Source organism: Drosophila arizonae, chromosome 2 (assembly GCF_054131065.1).
Source record: "Drosophila arizonae isolate 15081-1271.41 chromosome 2, UAZ_ARI_1.0, whole genome shotgun sequence".
NCBI classification, from domain to species: domain Eukaryota; kingdom Metazoa; phylum Arthropoda; class Insecta; order Diptera; family Drosophilidae; genus Drosophila; species Drosophila arizonae.
The window spans coordinates 17,720,218-17,739,656 of record NC_142922.1 but is presented as its reverse complement, the minus strand read 5'-3'; the positions used below and the strand labels follow the sequence as shown (position 1 = coordinate 17,739,656).

Below are 19,439 nucleotides of genomic sequence, written 5' to 3'. Positions count from 1 at the left end.
AGAATGTGTCTGTGACGAAGTGTCAACGCTTACGAATTATCAATTCCTTACGCTTCAAATGTGATTTACCCTCTCTCTCTCTCTATCTCTCTCTATGTACATATCTAAGTGCATGTGTGTGTGTGTAGGTGTGCGTGAGTGTGTGTGCGTGTGTTAGAGTCGACTAATTGAAATAATGTCATGCATTGGCTCGACGGCATTTCTTTGGATGACAATTTAATTAGCGGACGGGCGAGCGGCAGCAACGGCGACAACGGAGACAACAATCAGCGGAAATCAACGCAAAGCTCATCGCCAACGAAAGCAAGTAGGTTGCAACATAGTTAAGTACATAAACATGCTGACACACACACACACACTCACACACACACACAGTCGGTTCTACACATTTACAGCGTGAACGACTCGAGCGTCTTTATTTAGCTTAGCTCAACACAAATTCCTTTCCAAGTCTGTGAGCGCAACTTGTCTATGGCCAAAAATGTTCCATCCAGCTTCAAAGTTACCAAACACAATTATTTCAATTATTTACCACTAAATAACAGACTTGAGCTACTACCGAGTTTATTAAAAAATTTTAATCAAATTAACTTGAACATTTTGAATTTAAGGAAATTAGGAATTATACAAACCATTTGTATTTATTTATTTTACTTACTTAATTATTATTTTTAATTATTCATTTATGTTTTTACTCATTTATTTACTTATCTTTTTATTATTATTATTTTTTATTTATTTATTTTATTATTTTTATTATTATTTTATTTTATTTTAATATTTTTTATTTTTATTTATTTATTTTTTTATTTATTTATTTTATTTATTTATTTTTTTTTTTATTTTATTTTTTTTTTTTTTTTTTTTTTTTGTATATAAGACAAACCCTAGTAGTAATAATTTATTAATTGCCAGCAGAGATATAAATTTAAAAATATCTTTTTTTTTTTTTTTTGTTCTTTAATGATATTAGACTTTAAATTTAAATCTTTTCATCCCTTAAAAATCTTTTTATAATGAAATCCGCTTAAGCTACAGATAGTAAAAAAAAAATAGTCAGTTTAGGATAGTTTGAAGCTTAGGAGAGCAACAATGAATTGGGCGAAACTTTCCCACTTTTTCACCTTTTTAATAGGCTTACAAATTTAAATGCTAATGAAAAATACAAATTTAATTTTACATTTAAGACAATTAGTTGGAATCAGTGAAACTGCCTAAGGATAGATGCCGGGTAGGCAGCATTTCGACTATTTGCCGTCTCATAAATCGCTCCGTCTGTCCTTGTCCTCTCGATTGCTCCCTTTAAATCCAAATGAGCCCCAATTGCTGGTAGACTGAAGCAGTGTTTAAAGGCATTGCGAGATTGAGATTTATTTCAATTACGCCGTAAAATGTACTTGAAATCATTTAAAATACACACATATTGTATGTATGTACTGCGTATATATACCGTTATATACATATAGAAATACATATATTTTTCCAATGAATTTATTATGCGACTAATTAAATGACGGCCACGTCTGGCAAATGGTTTGTTCGGTCGCATAAATTTGTCTTTAGCATCAAAGAAAAAATTTATTGAATTTCATTTTAATTGGGCAGCACATTATTCTAGCTTTAGGCCCAAATTATCGAGCGGGCGGGCCAGTGGGGAAATGTTTCACGTCGAGCGCATATATTGAACCGATTTCCACTTTTTATGCAAATTTTCCGTCCAGTTTCTGTTTGTTTGTATGTGTATGTGTATTGCAATTAATCGAAACATATTTATACCTAGTACATATTTCAATTTGGCTCATACAATTAGCAGCGAATGAAATTAAAATTGAAAACGCTTCAAATATTATTATTTGCATTTCATTTGCGCTCATAAAAAGCGTCGTCGGAACATTGAACCTCCGAAATGCTACCCATAATATTTTCCCCAGTTGATTTTCAACAGCAACAACAAAAACAACGAAAATGAACACGATTTCGTATATGATTTTATTGCTGACGATTTGCGCCACGATAATTTTTGAATAATTAAATTGATCTCGTTTCCGCTACCTTGATCGCTGGCCTCCACAAGGAAATCGACGCGAAAATCGCATTGATTGAACATAACAATATGACGTTGCAACGCAATAGATGTAGGGTATTTTGACTTTCCCATACAGTTGGTGACGAAGCAACAAATGCCTGCATGATCTATATCTGTCTAGAGTCAAGATTGGTGGACTCAATTGATTAACTGCTGTAGAAATAGGAGGTAAGTCTAGTTACTTGATTGACGAGCTGAATAACTTATTGAATGAACTGTCTGCTGGCGGATGGCCTAATGCATTCACAGAGCACAAACAGAAGCTCAATGAAAAATTGGCGTTAAAATAAGACCTACAAAAGTTCAACGTTCAAAAAACAACAGATTTTATAAATAAAATTAAAGAGAATGCCAAAAGATAGGGTATCTCAGGCATCGAAATGACTTTCCTTTAGCTGCGAATGAACTACGCTCAGATCTGTGAGGCTATGTACAGACATTTGATGTCTTCAGTAGCTGTCAATCAGAATTTCAAGGGTATTTAAGATTCATCTACCCCAAGCAGGAAGATTTTTTGGCGCTTTTATGTCTTTCGGTTGGATCGCTTCAATTAGCACTGCCAAACGGTGTGACGCATTGTTTTTATTTTGGAAATTATTTACAAAACAGGCCGATGAATGGATAAAGGCAAAGGCCATGTGAGTGTTAGCCCGCACTTGTAAATATCATTCGGCCAAATTGTCGGCATATGGCGACCCCGTTATCCCCCTATCACTCGCTCTCACTCACACTCTCTTACTCGCTCTTTGGCCGGCTGGAATGTTGGCCAACTTTACAGCTCTGATTCAGCTTTTGGCTGATTTGTGTGAGTGCGTTTCCAAAATAGATTCTGGCTGATCTTCGCACTCACCTTTCCACTAGACATGTGTCCCTCAGCGCAGACAGCCGCGAAGCATAAGCAGACCATTTCGATGGCAAGAATCTAATTTAGTCAAAATACTGGCACATTTAAAATAAATAAATGCGACAAGCTGAAATATTGTATATTTATATAAAGACTTAACATTCCTTATCCGATTGAATGGAATGCCTAAAGACTTTATGTATTAATTCTTGTAGAGATGTATTTAATAACTGATTACATTTGACTTGACTCTAGTTTAACTTTGAACAGTTTCTTCCAAATTATCAATATATCTACAGATAATCCAATTAGCACAGCATTTTCGAGTCATTAAATCATACTCAAATAGATATCACAATAATCAGTTGAGCCTTAACAGTTCTATCAATTTGAGTGTTAAGTAAAGGGCGCACACCTTATAAAATAGAACAGCAATTAAGCTTATTCAACAAAGACAGAGAATTATAAATATTTTTAAGCCTTTCTGTGCCTGCTGGAAATGTCAAAGCAGCGAGCCATAAATTATGCTTTGAAAAGACAAAACCCATTTGGAAACTTTTGATCGTAAACTTGTTTATTTATTTATGTGTCGCCGTAATCCAGTTCCTGGCCGTCTTACCCAAGTCGCGAAGAATCCATAAAATTAATGAGAGTTTTGTTGAAAACTATACAAAATGTAGGTGACATGGCCACGCCCCCGCCTCGTTCGCACCTCTCTGAAGTGTTGCTCTATTAAAGTCGCATTCGGTCTCTGAACACTGTGAAAAACATTCGCTCATCAAATAGTCCAGTCGAAAGCAGCTTACTGTGATCTATATGGGCATTTATGAGTGGCTGCACTCTCAACTCTCGCAAAAAAAAAAAAAAAAAAAAAAAAAAAAAAAAAAAAATCAAATGCCAGACGAAATAAAGAGCCTGGCCCACAAAAGTCAAATGCAGCAGACGCTGGCCCATGCAAAAATCACTAACAAAAACAAACATAAAGTCTTTTAGGGCCATATTTGCTTGTATATCGGCTGTGCATTTGGCTTTGGACACGCACACAAAAAATTTCGTCTTTTATACCATATAGCAGAGGGCATGAAGGAGTTGTTATGGAATGTGTAACGCATAGCGGAAGTTAGATTTGATTTAATGAAACATATATATAAAGAATATATATATATGTATATATATATATATATGATATGTTAAATAATTACATCTCAGCTTAAAAACTTGTTGAAAAGTCAAGGAATGCAATAGGTAAATTAATTTTGATTATGAAATTAAAATAATGAATAAATTCAACTTTGACTAGAGAACATATTCATATGATATATCAGCTATAATGCGACTGAAAAGCAAAGGTATTTAGGGAGGAAATAGGAGTTAAAGGTTAAATAATCTACCTTGTCAACTACATTTGTACAACGTAAATAACAAATCACAGGTTTATATATTTAAGGTATCCTTTCCAAGTCAGACAGCAGCCGGTTTAGAAAGAAAGGGTATTCCGTATTCTCCAATTGCTGCTTTCGCCTCTTTTTATGCGGTCTCAATTTGTTGTTCGTTCAACGAATGAATGTAAATTTCGACTAGAAGCCGCACGCACATTCCGTCACTGAATTGGCAGGCCGTATGCAACGCCGGCCCCGCCCACTTCCACTGCGTTTGTTTATGTGTTTGTGCGAGTGTGTGGGTATGCTTGTGTGCGTTGGCTGAGTCTAAGCAACAACAAATAAAATGTATACGCAATTATTTAACATGAAACACACAAACAACAAAAGCGACGCACTCTCGCACAGCCGTGGGGCATACGGCCAAGTGGTTGGCCCCAGACGCAGTGGTGCAGTTGGAAGTCGCGTGCCTGCCGGGCCACAACGTATCCGTTGGACCGTTCCGTACGCGTTCAAACCTGTGCTCATTCCCGCCCCCTCTCTCGGCTACACGCCGTATCGGTATCTTTGCTGCATTCGCATCTTATTTCTGTCAACGCAGGCGAGCGAGCGCCTTCCACAATCTGTGCCGCTGCACGAAATGTATTTTTAAAATTCCATTTATGATACACCTATTTAAAGTATGCCTAGCATGCGCAAGTGTCCGAAAATAATAAGTCGAATTCTTCATACATCCAATCGAACACTTTCCGTCGACGGCCCGTTAATTGCGATCGACCCATCGGGGAGCCCACGAAGAAAGCATTTATTGAATAAAAAGCGTGTTTATATTTATGAGCTCCTATTACGATACTGAGTAAGTTTATAAATAAACAGCAATGAATCGCACTCAAACGACTAACGGATACTCTACTTAGCATTTCTATTCATATCACTGCCTGAACAGATATAGAAAATCAATGAATCAGCCAGTGAAAATTATATGCTGATGAAAGTTCATATATTAAATGATTTATTTATGCAAATGTGTTTGCAGAAATATTAGAGTGCTTTGCTAAACAAATATTATTGTTATGGCGAATAGACATAGAATCAATTCTGCTTTATAAATGTTTGTTTATTTTTAATTTGATGAGTATTGCATGATCTCTTTAATCTGCAATCTCAGTTCTTTAATGTTATTTGGCTGGCGATAGTTATTCTGATGGGGATATCGGAGGCTTGCAATGCAAATTTGCTTAATTTCATGCATAATGCCCTTACGAAATCAGTTCCATTGGCTCACATATGGTGCTCCAATCAAGGACCTGGTCTCGATTGTAGCACATGTGTAAATACTGATTGAATGATGACAATGAGCACTTGACAACTTGATCGATAAATCAATTGCCTTGACAGATAATGCTGCTACGACCCTTTGAATAAAATGCCTTGCAAGTTCCCAACCAAAACCCTTGTCGCTCTTGTTGTAGTTGTTGTAGTTGCTGTAGTTGTTGTTGTTGTTGTTGTCGTTGCTGTAGCTGGGAAGAGGAGCCTATTCGTGAAAAGCCTTTGTGCATTGTCGTTGTGAAAGGCACACATATTTCCATATGAATATGACGATATACATACATACATGAATATATACATATTGATGCGGTCGCCCGGGCATTGTGCTTGGGGCAGACAGGTCCTAGAGAATGTCATTGAACATCAAGATATTGAGGCAGTCGTTAATATGCCACACAACAATTTTTATTTGCGTCTGGAAAGTTTCTCTCATTATAAATATTTTATTTTATTTTTATTATAATTATTTTTTTTTTTGTTACCTTAAAATGGCATAGTTATTTGCCATGCTGTGTAAAATTTGCAATTTTTCTCGGTAAATATCTCATTTCCAAATGTTTTCAGTTGAAGCTCTATTTGTATTGTTTTTGTGCCGAAATATTCAACATGCGCTTACACACTTTGGCTCTATCTAAATAAACACGCTCTCGAGTATTGATAAACAAAGTAAAAGTAAATTTTCGTATCTAAGGAAAAACGAACAAACACACAAAAATCACATGTCTACATTTACACATTTACAACAACGAAAATAATTTTCTCGACAAATTTTTGTTGTTCCTTTTGTTTTTGTATCTTTTTTTTTTATGTTGTGTTGTGATGTTTTTTTTTTTTTTTTTTTTTTTGTTATTATTCTTTGGATTTTCGCTTTTGTTCTGTATTTTATGTCTTTTTGCATTTGTTTTTTTTTTTCGTTTGCTGGTCTTTCTTTCATATGCGGCAAACTAACGCACGACTATGCTCCGAGAACGAAGACGTCATGCACACTATAAGCTAAATAGCAGGTAACTTATCTAATTTTACATATTTATTTTAATCCATTTCTGATAAGAATCGAATTTGAACCGCCAACTGCTTGACGGTTCAGTGATCGAAAAAGCTTTTAAGCAGTGCAAAGCTCTCGAGAGCTCGAGAGAGTGAGATCGAGAGCTTGGAAAAAGCTCTGTTGTAGCTAATTTTAAGGATCATGCGCATTCGATTCTACAATTATCTCTTATACCATAAATACAACTTTAATACTATCATATATGAACTTTTTTATAAGAGAAAAATTTAAAAATCTTGAAATATTTTTTACAAAAAAGTATGTAATATTGTCTTTTTATTCAACAAAAGAAAATACATACTTTTTTTTAAGTAATTAAAATAATAATAATTATTTCGATAACTTAAAGAGTAAGAAATTTCAAATCAGTAAAATGTTTTATGAACGAATATACCCAATGATCAATTGAATTGTGAGTCATTCCATAAATAATGCAATAATATCTTAAGGAAACATTTCATCGGCATCTCAACAAGAATATTAAAATATTATTGGTTTAGATTAAGCTGTCTGCGTCTAATTTATGTCAAAGAAAACAATGGCAGGCAGCAACAAATTGGCACGAGTTCCGCAAATATATCAGCATATATATAAAATAAGTTAATAACTAAAAGCAAAACGGCAAACAAATATATTTATATATTTTAAAAATATACGTTTTTTGGGTTGAATATTTATTGGCTCACATAACCTGTGTTAATTTTTTAATGGCTTATAAATAATTTAAATTCACAAATTACTATAACGAAACGCATAAGTGAATATGAAAGAAATTATTTATGACAGGCACTGTGAACTTTAAATTTGTTATACCGAGGGTCGGCTGAGAAGTAGTTGTAGTAATAGAGAAGATAAAGCAAATCAAAAAATCTCAAGTAATTTTTATGCTTGGTAGAGCATATTAATGAATGATATGCAAATTATGTTATCGATCACTATTTGCAGCTGGAAAGAATTTTTGTATATAACTTAAATGAAAATACGATCAATAATATTATAGGAGAAGTTCTGGTTAATTATTACCTAGGCAGATCAATATTATGGAGTTTCGTCTGTATCAAACTAAGTGAGAAAAGCGATCTTCCAAACGCTTTTGAGCTCCTTGAAATTTCTACTCCTCCAGCTGTTACAAACTTTAGATGAAATCGACCGCCACATGACAGAAAGTTAATGAAACTTCGGACTGCTTATGCTCAGATGTATGACGATGACACTTAGATCAACTATTTGGTTTTCGGCTGTCATCTGTCTTATGTTTCGAATGAAAATGTGTTTGAAGTACATTCGCCTGTATGTTTACAAAATAACCCAACTAGAATTATTGACCTTAGCTGACAGAGAGATCGTCGGGTTAAATAGTCGTCGATTCGCGTCTGTCTCTGTGCTTGTTGATGTAAGATTTATTTGCGGTTGTGCTAGTGTGGGCGTGCGAGATACGTTTATTTTGCACCACTTATAGCGCCGACTGTCAGCATCCGTGACACATTTCAGATACTTATTTCTGTACGCTTTGGCAGCTGGCTATCGGGCTAATCAGTGGCCAGTGGTTGACAATAAAAGCGAATATGATGCAAATAAAAAATGGTCAAGCAATTTACAATGTTATTTAACTCAGTAGCTAGAGATCTGTAAAATTATTTGAAATTGCGGTGCGGCTGGGTAATTTATATTATCTGCTGCTTATAGTTAAAATAAATTAATTTTTGTTGTCTTTTTGCTGCTTGTAATCAAATTGTAATTGTGGAAAAAAAGTAACACTTGCAGCTACCAGCCCATAAACCGATCCGATTAATGGCTTGATTAAATTAAATTTATTTGGATTGCAGTCAAGACAAACAGTTAAAATAGTTGCAGAAACCAAATTAAAATTCCGAATCATATTAAGCATCACTATATAATAAATAAATAAAATATGTATATCAATATACAATTGACTAAAAAATTCACAAACTTCTTGCTGAGATTATAATAAAAATATAATTAATTTTCATAATACAAATTTGAAACTTACAAATGAGAATAACTTATTTTGTGATTATTATTTATTATTATTATTTTTTTTTTTTTTCACAATGCAAATTAACAAAGCTTTTTACATTAACATTTTACATTAAGATATATGTACATATAGACAAACATATTTATTTGTTTTATATTTGTATATAAGCTAATCGTAAAAGCTTTTTTGCAGTTGAAAACTCACTGACCGCATACGTAAAAAGTTCAAATTCTGACGCTATATCTCTTTCTATATACCCTTTGGAAATGTATTCGAAACAGTTTTATGCCTGCAGAAGACATTAAGTTGAATATAATGTTGAGGAAGCAAACGTTTATTTATTTTGTATTTTATTATTAGGAATATTAAATAAATACTTAACTTATTTTGGTTACTCACTATTATATACAAACTAAATGGTATTTAAAAATTAGAAACTTTAATGAGCAATAATGATAATTTGAAATTTCCCATAAAGTCTTTTTGCCATAAATATGTATTTACTCTATATAAATATAAATAATATATGCAGTTTCGATTCAGCAACATTTACACGGTATTTAACTAACGTTGTCAAACACTACATTTAGCTTGTTAAAAAAAAAAAAAAAGCGTGAGAGCGAGAGAGAGAGAGAGAGAGAGAGCATTGTTGCCATCGGTATTTGCTTTTCGATATTCGACGTCTGTGTTGTTCTTTTCATATTTAATCTCTGAGCAGAGTGCCCGCCTTTCATTGAGAACGATGATTTGTTGATATTGGTAGTGCCTTAAAGATTTAGCGGCCGCCGTCGTTGCTTTATGAAACTTTTCACAGTTTTCATTTCTTAGCAGAGTTTTTCTTTTTCATTTTCATTTTAGTTTAGTTTTATTAAAAATTGAACCAGTGGCCGTCACGGGCAGAGCTTGTTGCTCTTGGCGGCATTCAATGCCAGTCGTTGGCGTTCGTTGTTGCCTTTGTGGTGTTGTTGTAGTCGTTTGTTTTTGGCCAAAACTGATCTCGCCCAACTGTCAGTTTTCTGTTCATAGCCGAATCGTGCGGTATTGCAGTGCGAATACACATTTTCACGTCTTCGCTGCGCCGAATTTTCTTTTGTTATCTAATTTTTCATTTGGTTTAGAGCCAGAGGAAAAGAAATGAAAAACACAATAAAGAATGTTGTACAACTGTAAACAAAGTGTGTAGCTAATTAGTTACGGTCTAAGGCTAAGCACGTGTCCAGCGGATTTATGTGTGCGAAGCCAGCCAAATTGTGTCACCGTTTTGAAATATTTACCCCAATATTTGTGTATTAAATGAAAGGCGCGAAGAGTACTCGAGCACACAATGAACGCAGTCGCAAGGGCAGCAAACGCTCCGAGAAGTCGGCAAAGTAAGCTCGTTGACATGCTTTTGGGCTGCCATTCAAGAGTAGGAAACTGATTTTAAGTCTCTTGCACTCATTTCTGCTCGCGAGCATCTGGATCTCGTGCCCTATATATCGATTAATATTGAAAGTCATTAAAATTTCTAATATCCATACACTTTAGTGATCGTAAAATAAACATTTCTCGCCTCAAACAGAAGCTAAAAATAAAGTTTATTGTTTATCATCGAGTCATGTACATTGTCCAAGTTGAAATTACACGTTTCACACATACACGCGCACGCACACACACACACACACACACACACACACACACTCGCGCGCACTCACAATCTGAATCCGAATCTGAATCTGTTTACCTCGCCTTTCACTGCAAATCACAGTGCAAACGATTGTTTTCATTACGTTGCTCAGACACTCACACACACATACACACACCACAAACAGCGCATTTTATGAATAAAACTGCCAAGCGTTACGCCTTGTATCGATCATACATTTATCGATTTGACTGTGTATCCCCCACGTTTCGCTCACGCACACGCCTCCGCACACTTACACGCATGTCAAGAATAGATTCTCGAATACAGGGCTGAAGCGTCGATAGTTCACGTACGGAACCAGTACTAGTTCGCAAGAACTGTGCACTTCTTATGAAAACAAAAATATTCAAGCATCGGTTCTATATTTGCGATTTATTTTGAAAAAAAATTTAAAGCCTATTTATTATAGTTTATTCTTTGAAAATCATAAACCAATAAAAAATTAAATTATATAAAAATAAATCCAAAAAGAGATTGGATAAAAACAGTACTTGAAAATCTAATACATTTTTATTATATTTAAATCTTGATTGAAATTATAAAAAAATCAATTTGACATTTTTTTTCACATTTTTTTATTTTATTTTTTTTTTATTATTTTCATACCATAATTTTAAATATGTCTTTTTCTAGGGTATTTCACACATCATACTGTTTTTATACTCATTCACGAAAGTGAATCAGTATATTGGTTTTGTGCAATGTCCGTCTTGCTGTCCGTCCGTCTGTCCGTCTGTCCGTCCGTCCGTCTGTCCGTCTGTCCGTCTGTCCGTATGAACGCAATCTATTTCGGCGCTATTGAAGCTAGAGACTTGAAATTTGGAACACATACTCGTGTATATCTCCGATTTATAAAGTGTTAAAATTTTCCCGATCCGCCCACTAGGGGCGTGGCAAATCGGAAAATGCATTTTCCGATATACCAGAAATCATGTTTGTTGAAGAGCTAGAAAGCTGTAGGTCCGCGTTGACCACCCAAGATCACGAGCTATGGCGGATATATCTACGCCCATTGGGGGCGTGGCAAATCGGATAAAACTGTATCTCCTAAAGTTGTAAACCTAGAATGCTGAAATTTTGCACGTCAGCTAATGGTATGATTCTATAAAGTCTGAAGATAAATTATAGGTCTACGCCCGTTGGGGGCGTGGCAAATCGGACCTGAAGATATAGTGATTTTTTAAATTCTCCTATATTTTGGACACTATTGATGGCAGAGACCTCAAATTTTGTATATATACTCGGACTGATCACCCAAGACCAAAAAGTTTTGTCGGATATATGTCCGCCCACAGGGGGCGTGGCAAACCGCAAGAGTTTATATCTCCTAAAGTATAATAGTTAGAAGCTTCAAATTTAGATAGTTGAGTTACTGGTAGCCTCCTCTATCGATTCCCCAAAAATAATTTTTACGCCTCTTTAGGGGCGTGGCATATCGAAAAATACCCTGTAATTTTCACATTTTTTTAGGGTAAGCATTCAAACTTTGCAGTTAGGGTAACGTTATCTCTTTCTAAAAACTGACCAAAAATGAGGTGTCTACGCCCAGTTGGGGCGTGGCAAATCGGAAAAACCTGTATATTCTACAGTATTAGAACGAAACTTAACTACTAAATTGTTGATGGGATGTGAATGAGTATTCCGCAGTCGGTAACGCCCGACTGCAACGTTCTTACTTGTTTGATTTTCGAAACAATTTCGAAACATTTCTTACATATTTTTCATGTTTTAATAAACTTGCCAAAACAAAAACAAAAAGATGACATTGTCTAGTTTCCAAAGCAACTAAAAATGAAGCCCGCAATGATATACTAAAGGATACCCAATAAAAAACATGCAGATTGACTTTAAGCTTTATTGAGTAAAGAAAATGAGGACCGCACAAAGCTTTTAAAAATTTCAATACATATACCATCAAACTAATGAAACTAGCATGTGCATAAAACTAATATACCTATATGCCTATTCAACGCACAGTCTGCAGGGTATGAGCATGCTTAGCGCGATGGCATTTAGTCCAACAGGTCGGCAGTTTTTCAAAATTCTTCAGACAACACTGTCAAAAATAAATTCACGCGCATATCTGCTTTGAAATACATAAAAAAGCGTAAGTTATGGAAAATTTGCCGGGGCTTTTTATGGATCATTTGGGATTTGAGCATAGCTTTTAATTGATTTCATCTGATTGGTGCTTAGTGCTAAGTGCAAATTGCGGATTATCAAATTAAAGGGTGCTCTGTGAGGCGCAGTTTCTCAGTATCCGATATTATATATACAAAGACGCATTTATGGTTTTGAAGTCCATGTAATTTATAGTTTGTTTGCGTTCTTTTTTCTGCCTTGCGAGCCACTAGATGGGGCCTATCACCTCCAGTTTATTGGTCGATATGTGTTTGCTTTAAATGCTGGGTCTTTTGGTACACATTTCGTATATGCGTGAAAAATATCATTTGTATATATTTATTTGTCTACGTCGCTTTCATATTATTTATTTATGCACGGCGAGTGTTGAAAGCCCAAAAATACAGACCGAGAGGAATGCCTAATTATTGGGCAAAACGCATAGAGTCTACCCTATTCAGTTGACCTACAGCAGTCGTTGAGGCACCATCTACCAATTCAAGAACAACATAGCTGATAAGATCTATGTATATGCATATTAGATACCAGAGAAGAACTCAACTTTAAATACTTAGAATGCTGACGGGCCGTCGCTCACAATGGCAGCCCCTAACAGATGAAAGGCAATATCATCATTAAGACTATATTCACTTTCCAATTATATGAAGCATTAGCTAATATCGTTCTGAATAATTCCAGATTGGACAGAAAGTCATCACGTGGCATGATATACGAAAATGAGGAGCTCAGGTTGCGCACAATCAACATAAATGCGGAAGTCGAGCGAGGTAAATAACAACAGCAACTTAAAAATGCTTCAGAAAGTGCTTAAAATAGATTATATATACATACATATATATAGACGTGTCTGCAGTAAATACTTATGAATATCTATTTGTTGTTTTAAACAGGAAATAAGAATAATCCAAGAGTCCAATTAAAAACACATTAGAAGCTGAACAAATAAAATAAAAATGCTTAAGGCGCAAAAAAAAAAAAAAAAATCGAAATATATGGCTACTAGCTATACTAGCTATATGTATATATAAATGTACATATATATATTTTTTTAGGTATAAGCATTGTTTTCGTTGACAAGACGTAGGCTAAGTTAATATAAACAAAGTGATTAGAGGTTTAGATAAGAACAATACAAAAATATGAATATGTAGACATATAGATATTAGAAATGAACTGTAAATCTGATCCACTTTCATTCCAGGTCAATCGGATATCAAGCGTCTGCGTCGCGAAAATGAACACCTGCGACGGGAGATCTGGTCACTGCGCGATGAATGCGATCGGCTGAACAAGCGCTTCAAGGCGAAGCTAAGCGAGCACGAGTACGGCGGATGCCGCGGCAGCGGAGGCAGCGGGCGGCGCTGCAGCGGCGGTGGCAGAGGCAGCGCTGGTTGTGATGGAAACAGTGATGTAAGTTGAATCTCTATAAAGTTGCTCCTCAAGTACTAAACGTTCTTCCGCCGTGCAGGACTCCGAATCATGTGATACGTGTCGCTGCGACGACGATGGCCACTGCAGCGACGAGTGCTGTCAGGAGCGTGGTGGCTCCTGCGTGCCAATCAAACAGCCACTGCCACCGGAGGAGCCCAAGGTGCAGCCAGTTGAAAACCATACGTCGGCCAAGCCGGACAACCAGCCCATGCACTTTGACCACCTGTCTGTGGTGTCGGAGGAGACGCTCAGCAATCCGGAAATGCAGCAGGCGCAGCTGCCGCCGGAGCATCTGATGCTATGCACACCCGATCTCAACAGCTCGCAGAGCACGCTGCCCAGCCTGGTGGGCCCCCTGACGCCCCTGACGCCCATCGAGCTGGTCGCCAATCAGCTAAACGATTTGCAGGCGACGGTGCCGCCGCTTTCATACTTTGAGAACATCCTGGCCCATCATCAGAGCCCCCATTCGGGTGAGTAGCAGCTGGCTAGAACTACGCTCACAGCTCACGCCTGACATTCCTTTGCATTGCCCGCAGTGCTGACACCCACGCCCGAGCTGGGCACCAGCTCCAGCACCACCACCGGCAAGACCATGAAGCACACGAATGGCTGGGACTACAATCTGCAGTCGCCCTTCTCGCAGCGCAAGTACTCGAGCACATCGTCGCCTTCCAGGTCGCCGCCGCCCGTGCCGCTGACCACCTTCGTGCCCACATCCACGCTGCAAGCGATGCCCAAGATAGCGCTCAACGTGCCCACGACGAACGGCGCCGGCGGCAGCATTGAGACCGTAGCCATAACGACAAACGCCACGCAACAAGCGCTCAACAGCCCCAAGCACTTCTTTGCTCCCATCAAGCCGCGCCTCAAGCTCAACACGGAGCTTGCCAATCGGGGACAGGACGCACTGCCACCGGACTCGCCGCCCCCACCGCCGCATCAGCCGGAGGTCGCACCGCCGCCGCGTGATCCCCCCGACATATTTGTGAACAACGCGCTGGCCACTCCATATCAGCGGCCCGGTCCGCGTCTCTCTCCACAAGTAAGTCCACGGCATCGCGCGCGCTCGCATTGCCAGCTGCACCACCAGCCGTGCCACCAGCACCGCCAGCGCCATGGCCAGCCCCACCTCCCCCCAACGCAGCAGCCGCACCAGCATTGCGCGGTGCATCGGGCGGTCGTCAATGTGGCTGCTGCCGTTGGCTTGGGCGTGGCCGGCGGTGGCGATGGTGTTGGTGGGGCCAACGCCTATGGCGGCAGCGTGGTTGATATTTATACCGCTGCGCTAGCTGCCGCTGCTTCGGCCGCTGCCAAATCGGCCTCAGCGCCGCCCTCTCCGCTGCCCCTGACCCGTTGCGTGACCCCGGTGTACGCAACCGCACAAAAGGGCTGCCACAGCAGCTGCATCTCGGCCAGAGCCCTGACCCAGCCCCTGATGACAGTCACCACAAACACCACCAGAGCAACCACATCGCCGCTGCGCCAGAGCCTCAAGCTAACCGCCTCGGCCGCCAGCTGCCAGCCAATCGCCGCGCTGTCCACATCCAGCATCGTTGACATTGGCAGTCAGGTGAGGGGATCTGCCATGCGGATCAGCCCACAGTCATCGGCCTCTTAGCTCTCCCAATTCAAGACTTTCACTTGCCATTTCTCACTGCGTGTTGTCTTAGATCGTGAAATTTCCATTCATAAATACTTAATGTGGATAGCTTATAATTTATAGTTCATTCGAATAAATGTTTGTATTTCCCAGACCCTGTTATCCCCTGAATCAATATATATTCAAATTGGCTCTGCTATCCGTATGATTTCAATTATCAAATAAAATATTCGTAGTCCCCATTAATCTCTCAACTTTCCATTTATGTTTGACTCAAATGAAATATAATTTAAATATGCTTTCATGTCAATCGGAAAATCAATTTGTATTCAATATATTCCCGCTTCATTGGAAACATGGTAAAATACATTACAAATCGTTTAGATTTCCATATTCATTAATAGATTTATTTGATGTGAGCCTTTCCCTATATCCCAATGTCAATCGATGTCTAGTTAAATGTTTCTTAATATTCTTAATTATTTATTGTGTGTATCTGAGTGTCTAAATGCATTTATATCTAAATTTATATATTATATAAATTATTTTACATTATCAGAGCATAGCGCTCAACTTGAATGTCATAGGTATTTATTTACATATCCACTAACGCAGTGCCTTTTCCTTTCTGCCCTTGCTCAGACGGATTCCGTGAACTTGGAGTCGCTGCTTAACGACATTCAGACGATATCGGGCGACATTTTGGCCATACAGCTGGAGAAGAGCAAGTCACGTGACAACCTCATGGGCAGCAGCAGCGACAAGGAGAAGAGTAAGCCCTATCGCTCCGAGATGAATCTGTACTTGCAATACGACGGCACAAATCCAACGATTTCGAATGCAACCTGCAGCACGCCGACAGCCACTGTGGCTGGCAGCAACACCTCCGACTCGAATGGCAGCCACAAGCTGTCCAGCCGCACCCGGTCGCTGGAGCGCGAGCACACGGATAGCCCGGCGCCCCACATGCCGGATCCGATGGCTCCGTTTCCGGAGAAGTGCACCTATCTGGGCTTCGAGCAGGTCAACCAGGCAGTCCAAGTGCCGCAGTCGCCCTCGGGCCAAAAGCCGCCGCTGGCCGTTAAGCCCAGTTTACCTGCCAAGCCACCGCCGCCGTTGCCGCCGGCACGCCGTCCACCGCCAGTGTCCATGCCCACGGAGCCACCACCGCCGCCGCCAGTCAGCGGTGTCGCGCCAAATAAAAGCCATCTGTACAAATCGCTGGCCAATGCCGCAGCCAAGAGAGCAATCTTTCGGTCCACGCCCACGCAGCTGACGCGATCCCTGGACGTGGAGTGCACGGGCGATGAGCCAGCCGAGCCAGCCGGGACAGCTGGAACAGCTAACGAGGTGACATTGAAGCGCATAGAGCCTGCTTATGGGAAGTTCATGTTTGATTTTTATTCTTTTGGCAGGAGGAGGATGCGGCCAAGCGCAAGGCGCGGCGTGTGTCCATCGTCTGTGGAGAGGAGCAGCCGCTGGCGAATGGCGGACTGGACACCGCGGCAGGCGCCGCACCCACAACGACGGCCAGCTGCGGCGACCTGATCAGCGCCACGAGCGGCGCGCTCATCCATCCCGCCATCAAGGCCTTCCGGCAGATAAGCCACAGCACGCCCAGTTCCCCACATTCCTTGCGCCGTTGCATCAACAGCAATACAATGACAGCCGGGCAGGCGGAGGCGGCTAATACGGCCTCTGCACCGCCCAGCACCACGCACCACCATCATCACAGAAAGGAGAGCAGCGATCCGGCGCCCATGACGGCAACGGTCAGCCGAACGAAGTGCTCCCGCCGCCACTCGGAGGGCACCGTGCACAGTGGGCAGCATCGCATTAGCGGCTCGAGCGGCGGGGCTGCCGGCGGCAATGGTGGGCATCATCACCACCACTCGCACCACCACCAGCACAGCAGCCTGATCAGCAGCAATCCGCACCACAGCCACCATTCCCACCAGGACAGCAACCACGAGACGGTCACCTCCCAGTCCGATCGCAACTCGAACAGCTTCGGCTCCTCCCGCGAGTCCTCGACCAGCTTCAGCATGCGCTCCAACCGCCGCAAGATATCCATCAGCTCCCACACGGGCGGCAAGATACCATGGTGCGGCTGCTGGGGCAATGGATGTCTCTAGACTCGTGAGTCATCAGCTCGACATCAGCTCATTAGCCGTCCTGTTAGCCACATGGAAATCATATTTTCAGACCCAGCCGGCGGGTTTGTATAGGGATTAGCTAGTCTTTAAATCAAATGGAATGAACCCACTCGAGCCCCAATTCATTTAAACAGCATTTCTTAAATTATCAAGTACAAAAAGAAAAGGAAAAGGAAAAGAAAAAGAAAAATAATTATATTGATAATGAAAACACAATTCGATGCGGTGGTTCAGTTCTAGGTTAACGCTTAAAGATTAATGTTTTAATGTAGCCTAATTAATGAATTCCGTTCCGCCTCAAATTGTTTGAACCATATGCGATTGTACATAACCTGTCAGAGGAGTATTTCAATTGTATGTAGCAGTCTAATTTACGAGTATTTGCTTCAAATTAAATTGTAAAAATAATAATAATTGATTATTGTTGTTCGATTCGGATAAACATAAATATAATATAATAGTCAAATGTGAAATGAATATTTGGTGTCTTTGTTCGACAACATGGAAATATTTAAATACAAATAATTCTTTGAAATTATTTGTATATATATTATATATTTACATACATATGCATGTATATTTATTTATTATATATTTTTAGGTCAGTTGAAGCTGCTTCCTTGGGCAACACAATTTATTATTTCGCATATTAAATTGCATATTTTTGTAGCATTTATATTCATATTAAAAATTGTGCTGCTGCATTTCGCGCATTTGATAAACAATTTCCACCATGCAAAGTAGCTGCTGGGCCAAAATAGGAAACGAAGACAGCTGCAAATGCCACTGGAACTGCGCAACAAGCGAGAATTCTCATATATAAAATGCAAATTAGCTGCAAATTAAGGTGTAAAAATGCATGACACACAAACGCCTCTAGAAACTGCGCGAAACAAACAAATTTAATTTCGCCATGCAGCTGCGCCAATTGCACCAGGTAAAATGAGAAAATGTGTATACTAACAGCAAACTGAAATGCAAAATATCAAATACAAATTGCAGCAGCGAAACAGTATGAGAAAAAGCTGAGAGCTGTCCGACTGGCATTGGCTGTATGCAAGGGCTCAAGCCCCATGCTGACTAAGGACAGCGACTCAGACGAGCTTAGCGCTGTGTTAATTATGTTTTCATTAACCCATAAACTCTACAGTGAAGACAACGAGGAGTGATTCGATTGTTACAGCACTAAAAATAATTACAATTTGTAGCAGCTGCATTTCATTTAGAGCCAGATTGCCCAGCGCTTGATTTTATTGCGTTTTTTTATTTTGGCCACTTCTACGTATCGATCTTTGTTTGCCTTTTGGCCAATGCCAGATGCTGAAATATACAGATTTCTGTCTGCAGATGAGCCATAAATTGGGCTAATTAGAGACTGTTTACAGCATTTTCAATTCATTTAGATTGAGAAATTATTCACTCTACTTCAATATTAAGCGAGTGAGTCTCACATGAATTTAGTCTAAATAAATCAAGTGTTCATTTTCACTTTATTTAGCAGAATTTCTATTATTTTTAAACACATTTTACTTTAAGCAAATGCTTCATTTTCTTTTGCCATATATACATATTCATAGCGGCTTTTCATTTCGTAATTTATGTATTCATTAAAATACACGCACTCTCCCAAGACAGGAATATTTAAAAAGTTTCTTAAATTTATAAACTCACATGCGGGAGCGCACAACTTAAGCGCTTTTAATATCGCGTTTTAGTATGCTGAACCAAAGAGATAAAA

At 39.3% G+C, this 19,439-nt stretch overlaps 1 protein-coding gene and 1 long non-coding RNA gene across 12 annotated transcripts; one reads left to right on the top strand and one right to left on the bottom strand.

Annotated features, from left to right (window-relative positions):
• Positions 1 to 166: 166 nt before the first annotated feature.
• LOC108609038 (uncharacterized) lies at positions 167 to 18,178 on the top strand. Of its 11 annotated transcripts, none has more exons than XM_089462263.1 (8): positions 168 to 307; positions 2,075 to 2,254; positions 13,190 to 13,278; positions 13,713 to 13,921; positions 13,980 to 14,415; positions 14,482 to 15,515; positions 16,188 to 16,895; positions 16,961 to 18,178. In XM_089462263.1, exons 3-8 carry the CDS (start codon positions 13,215 to 13,217, stop codon positions 17,678 to 17,680), a joined length of 3,171 nt encoding a protein of 1,056 aa, XP_089318389.1. In that variant the 5' UTR covers positions 168 to 307; positions 2,075 to 2,254; positions 13,190 to 13,214; the 3' UTR covers positions 17,681 to 18,178. The 11 variants fall into 11 exon arrangements, with proteins under 11 accessions (XP_017856204.1, XP_089318389.1, XP_089318418.1 ...); XM_089462292.1 differs by lacking the exon at positions 2,075 to 2,254 and adding an exon at positions 6,562 to 6,642 and having other exon boundaries at positions 170 to 309; positions 14,482 to 14,987; XM_089462251.1 differs by lacking the exon at positions 2,075 to 2,254 and adding an exon at positions 6,562 to 6,642 and having other exon boundaries at positions 170 to 309.
• Positions 9,392 to 12,355, bottom strand: LOC149270469 (uncharacterized). The gene is made up of 2 exons (XR_016268593.1): positions 9,957 to 12,355; positions 9,392 to 9,779 (listed from the first exon to the last, which is right to left on the bottom strand). It is a non-coding gene; the product is annotated as an uncharacterized LOC149270469 (long non-coding RNA).
• Positions 18,179 to 19,439: the final 1,261 nt, after the last annotated feature.

Excerpts from the sequence above, each read along its gene's own strand:
- LOC108609038 (XM_018000710.2), top strand. The coding sequence starts at position 181 with ATGCATTGGCTCGACGGCATTTCTTTGGATGACAATTTAATTAGCGGA. Across the intron at positions 6,643-13,189 it reads CACTATAAGCTAAATAGCAG|ATTGGACAGAAAGTCATCAC; the intron begins GTAACTTATCTA and ends GAATAATTCCAG. Across the intron at positions 13,922-13,979 it reads GTTGTGATGGAAACAGTGAT|GACTCCGAATCATGTGATAC; the intron begins GTAAGTTGAATC and ends TCCGCCGTGCAG.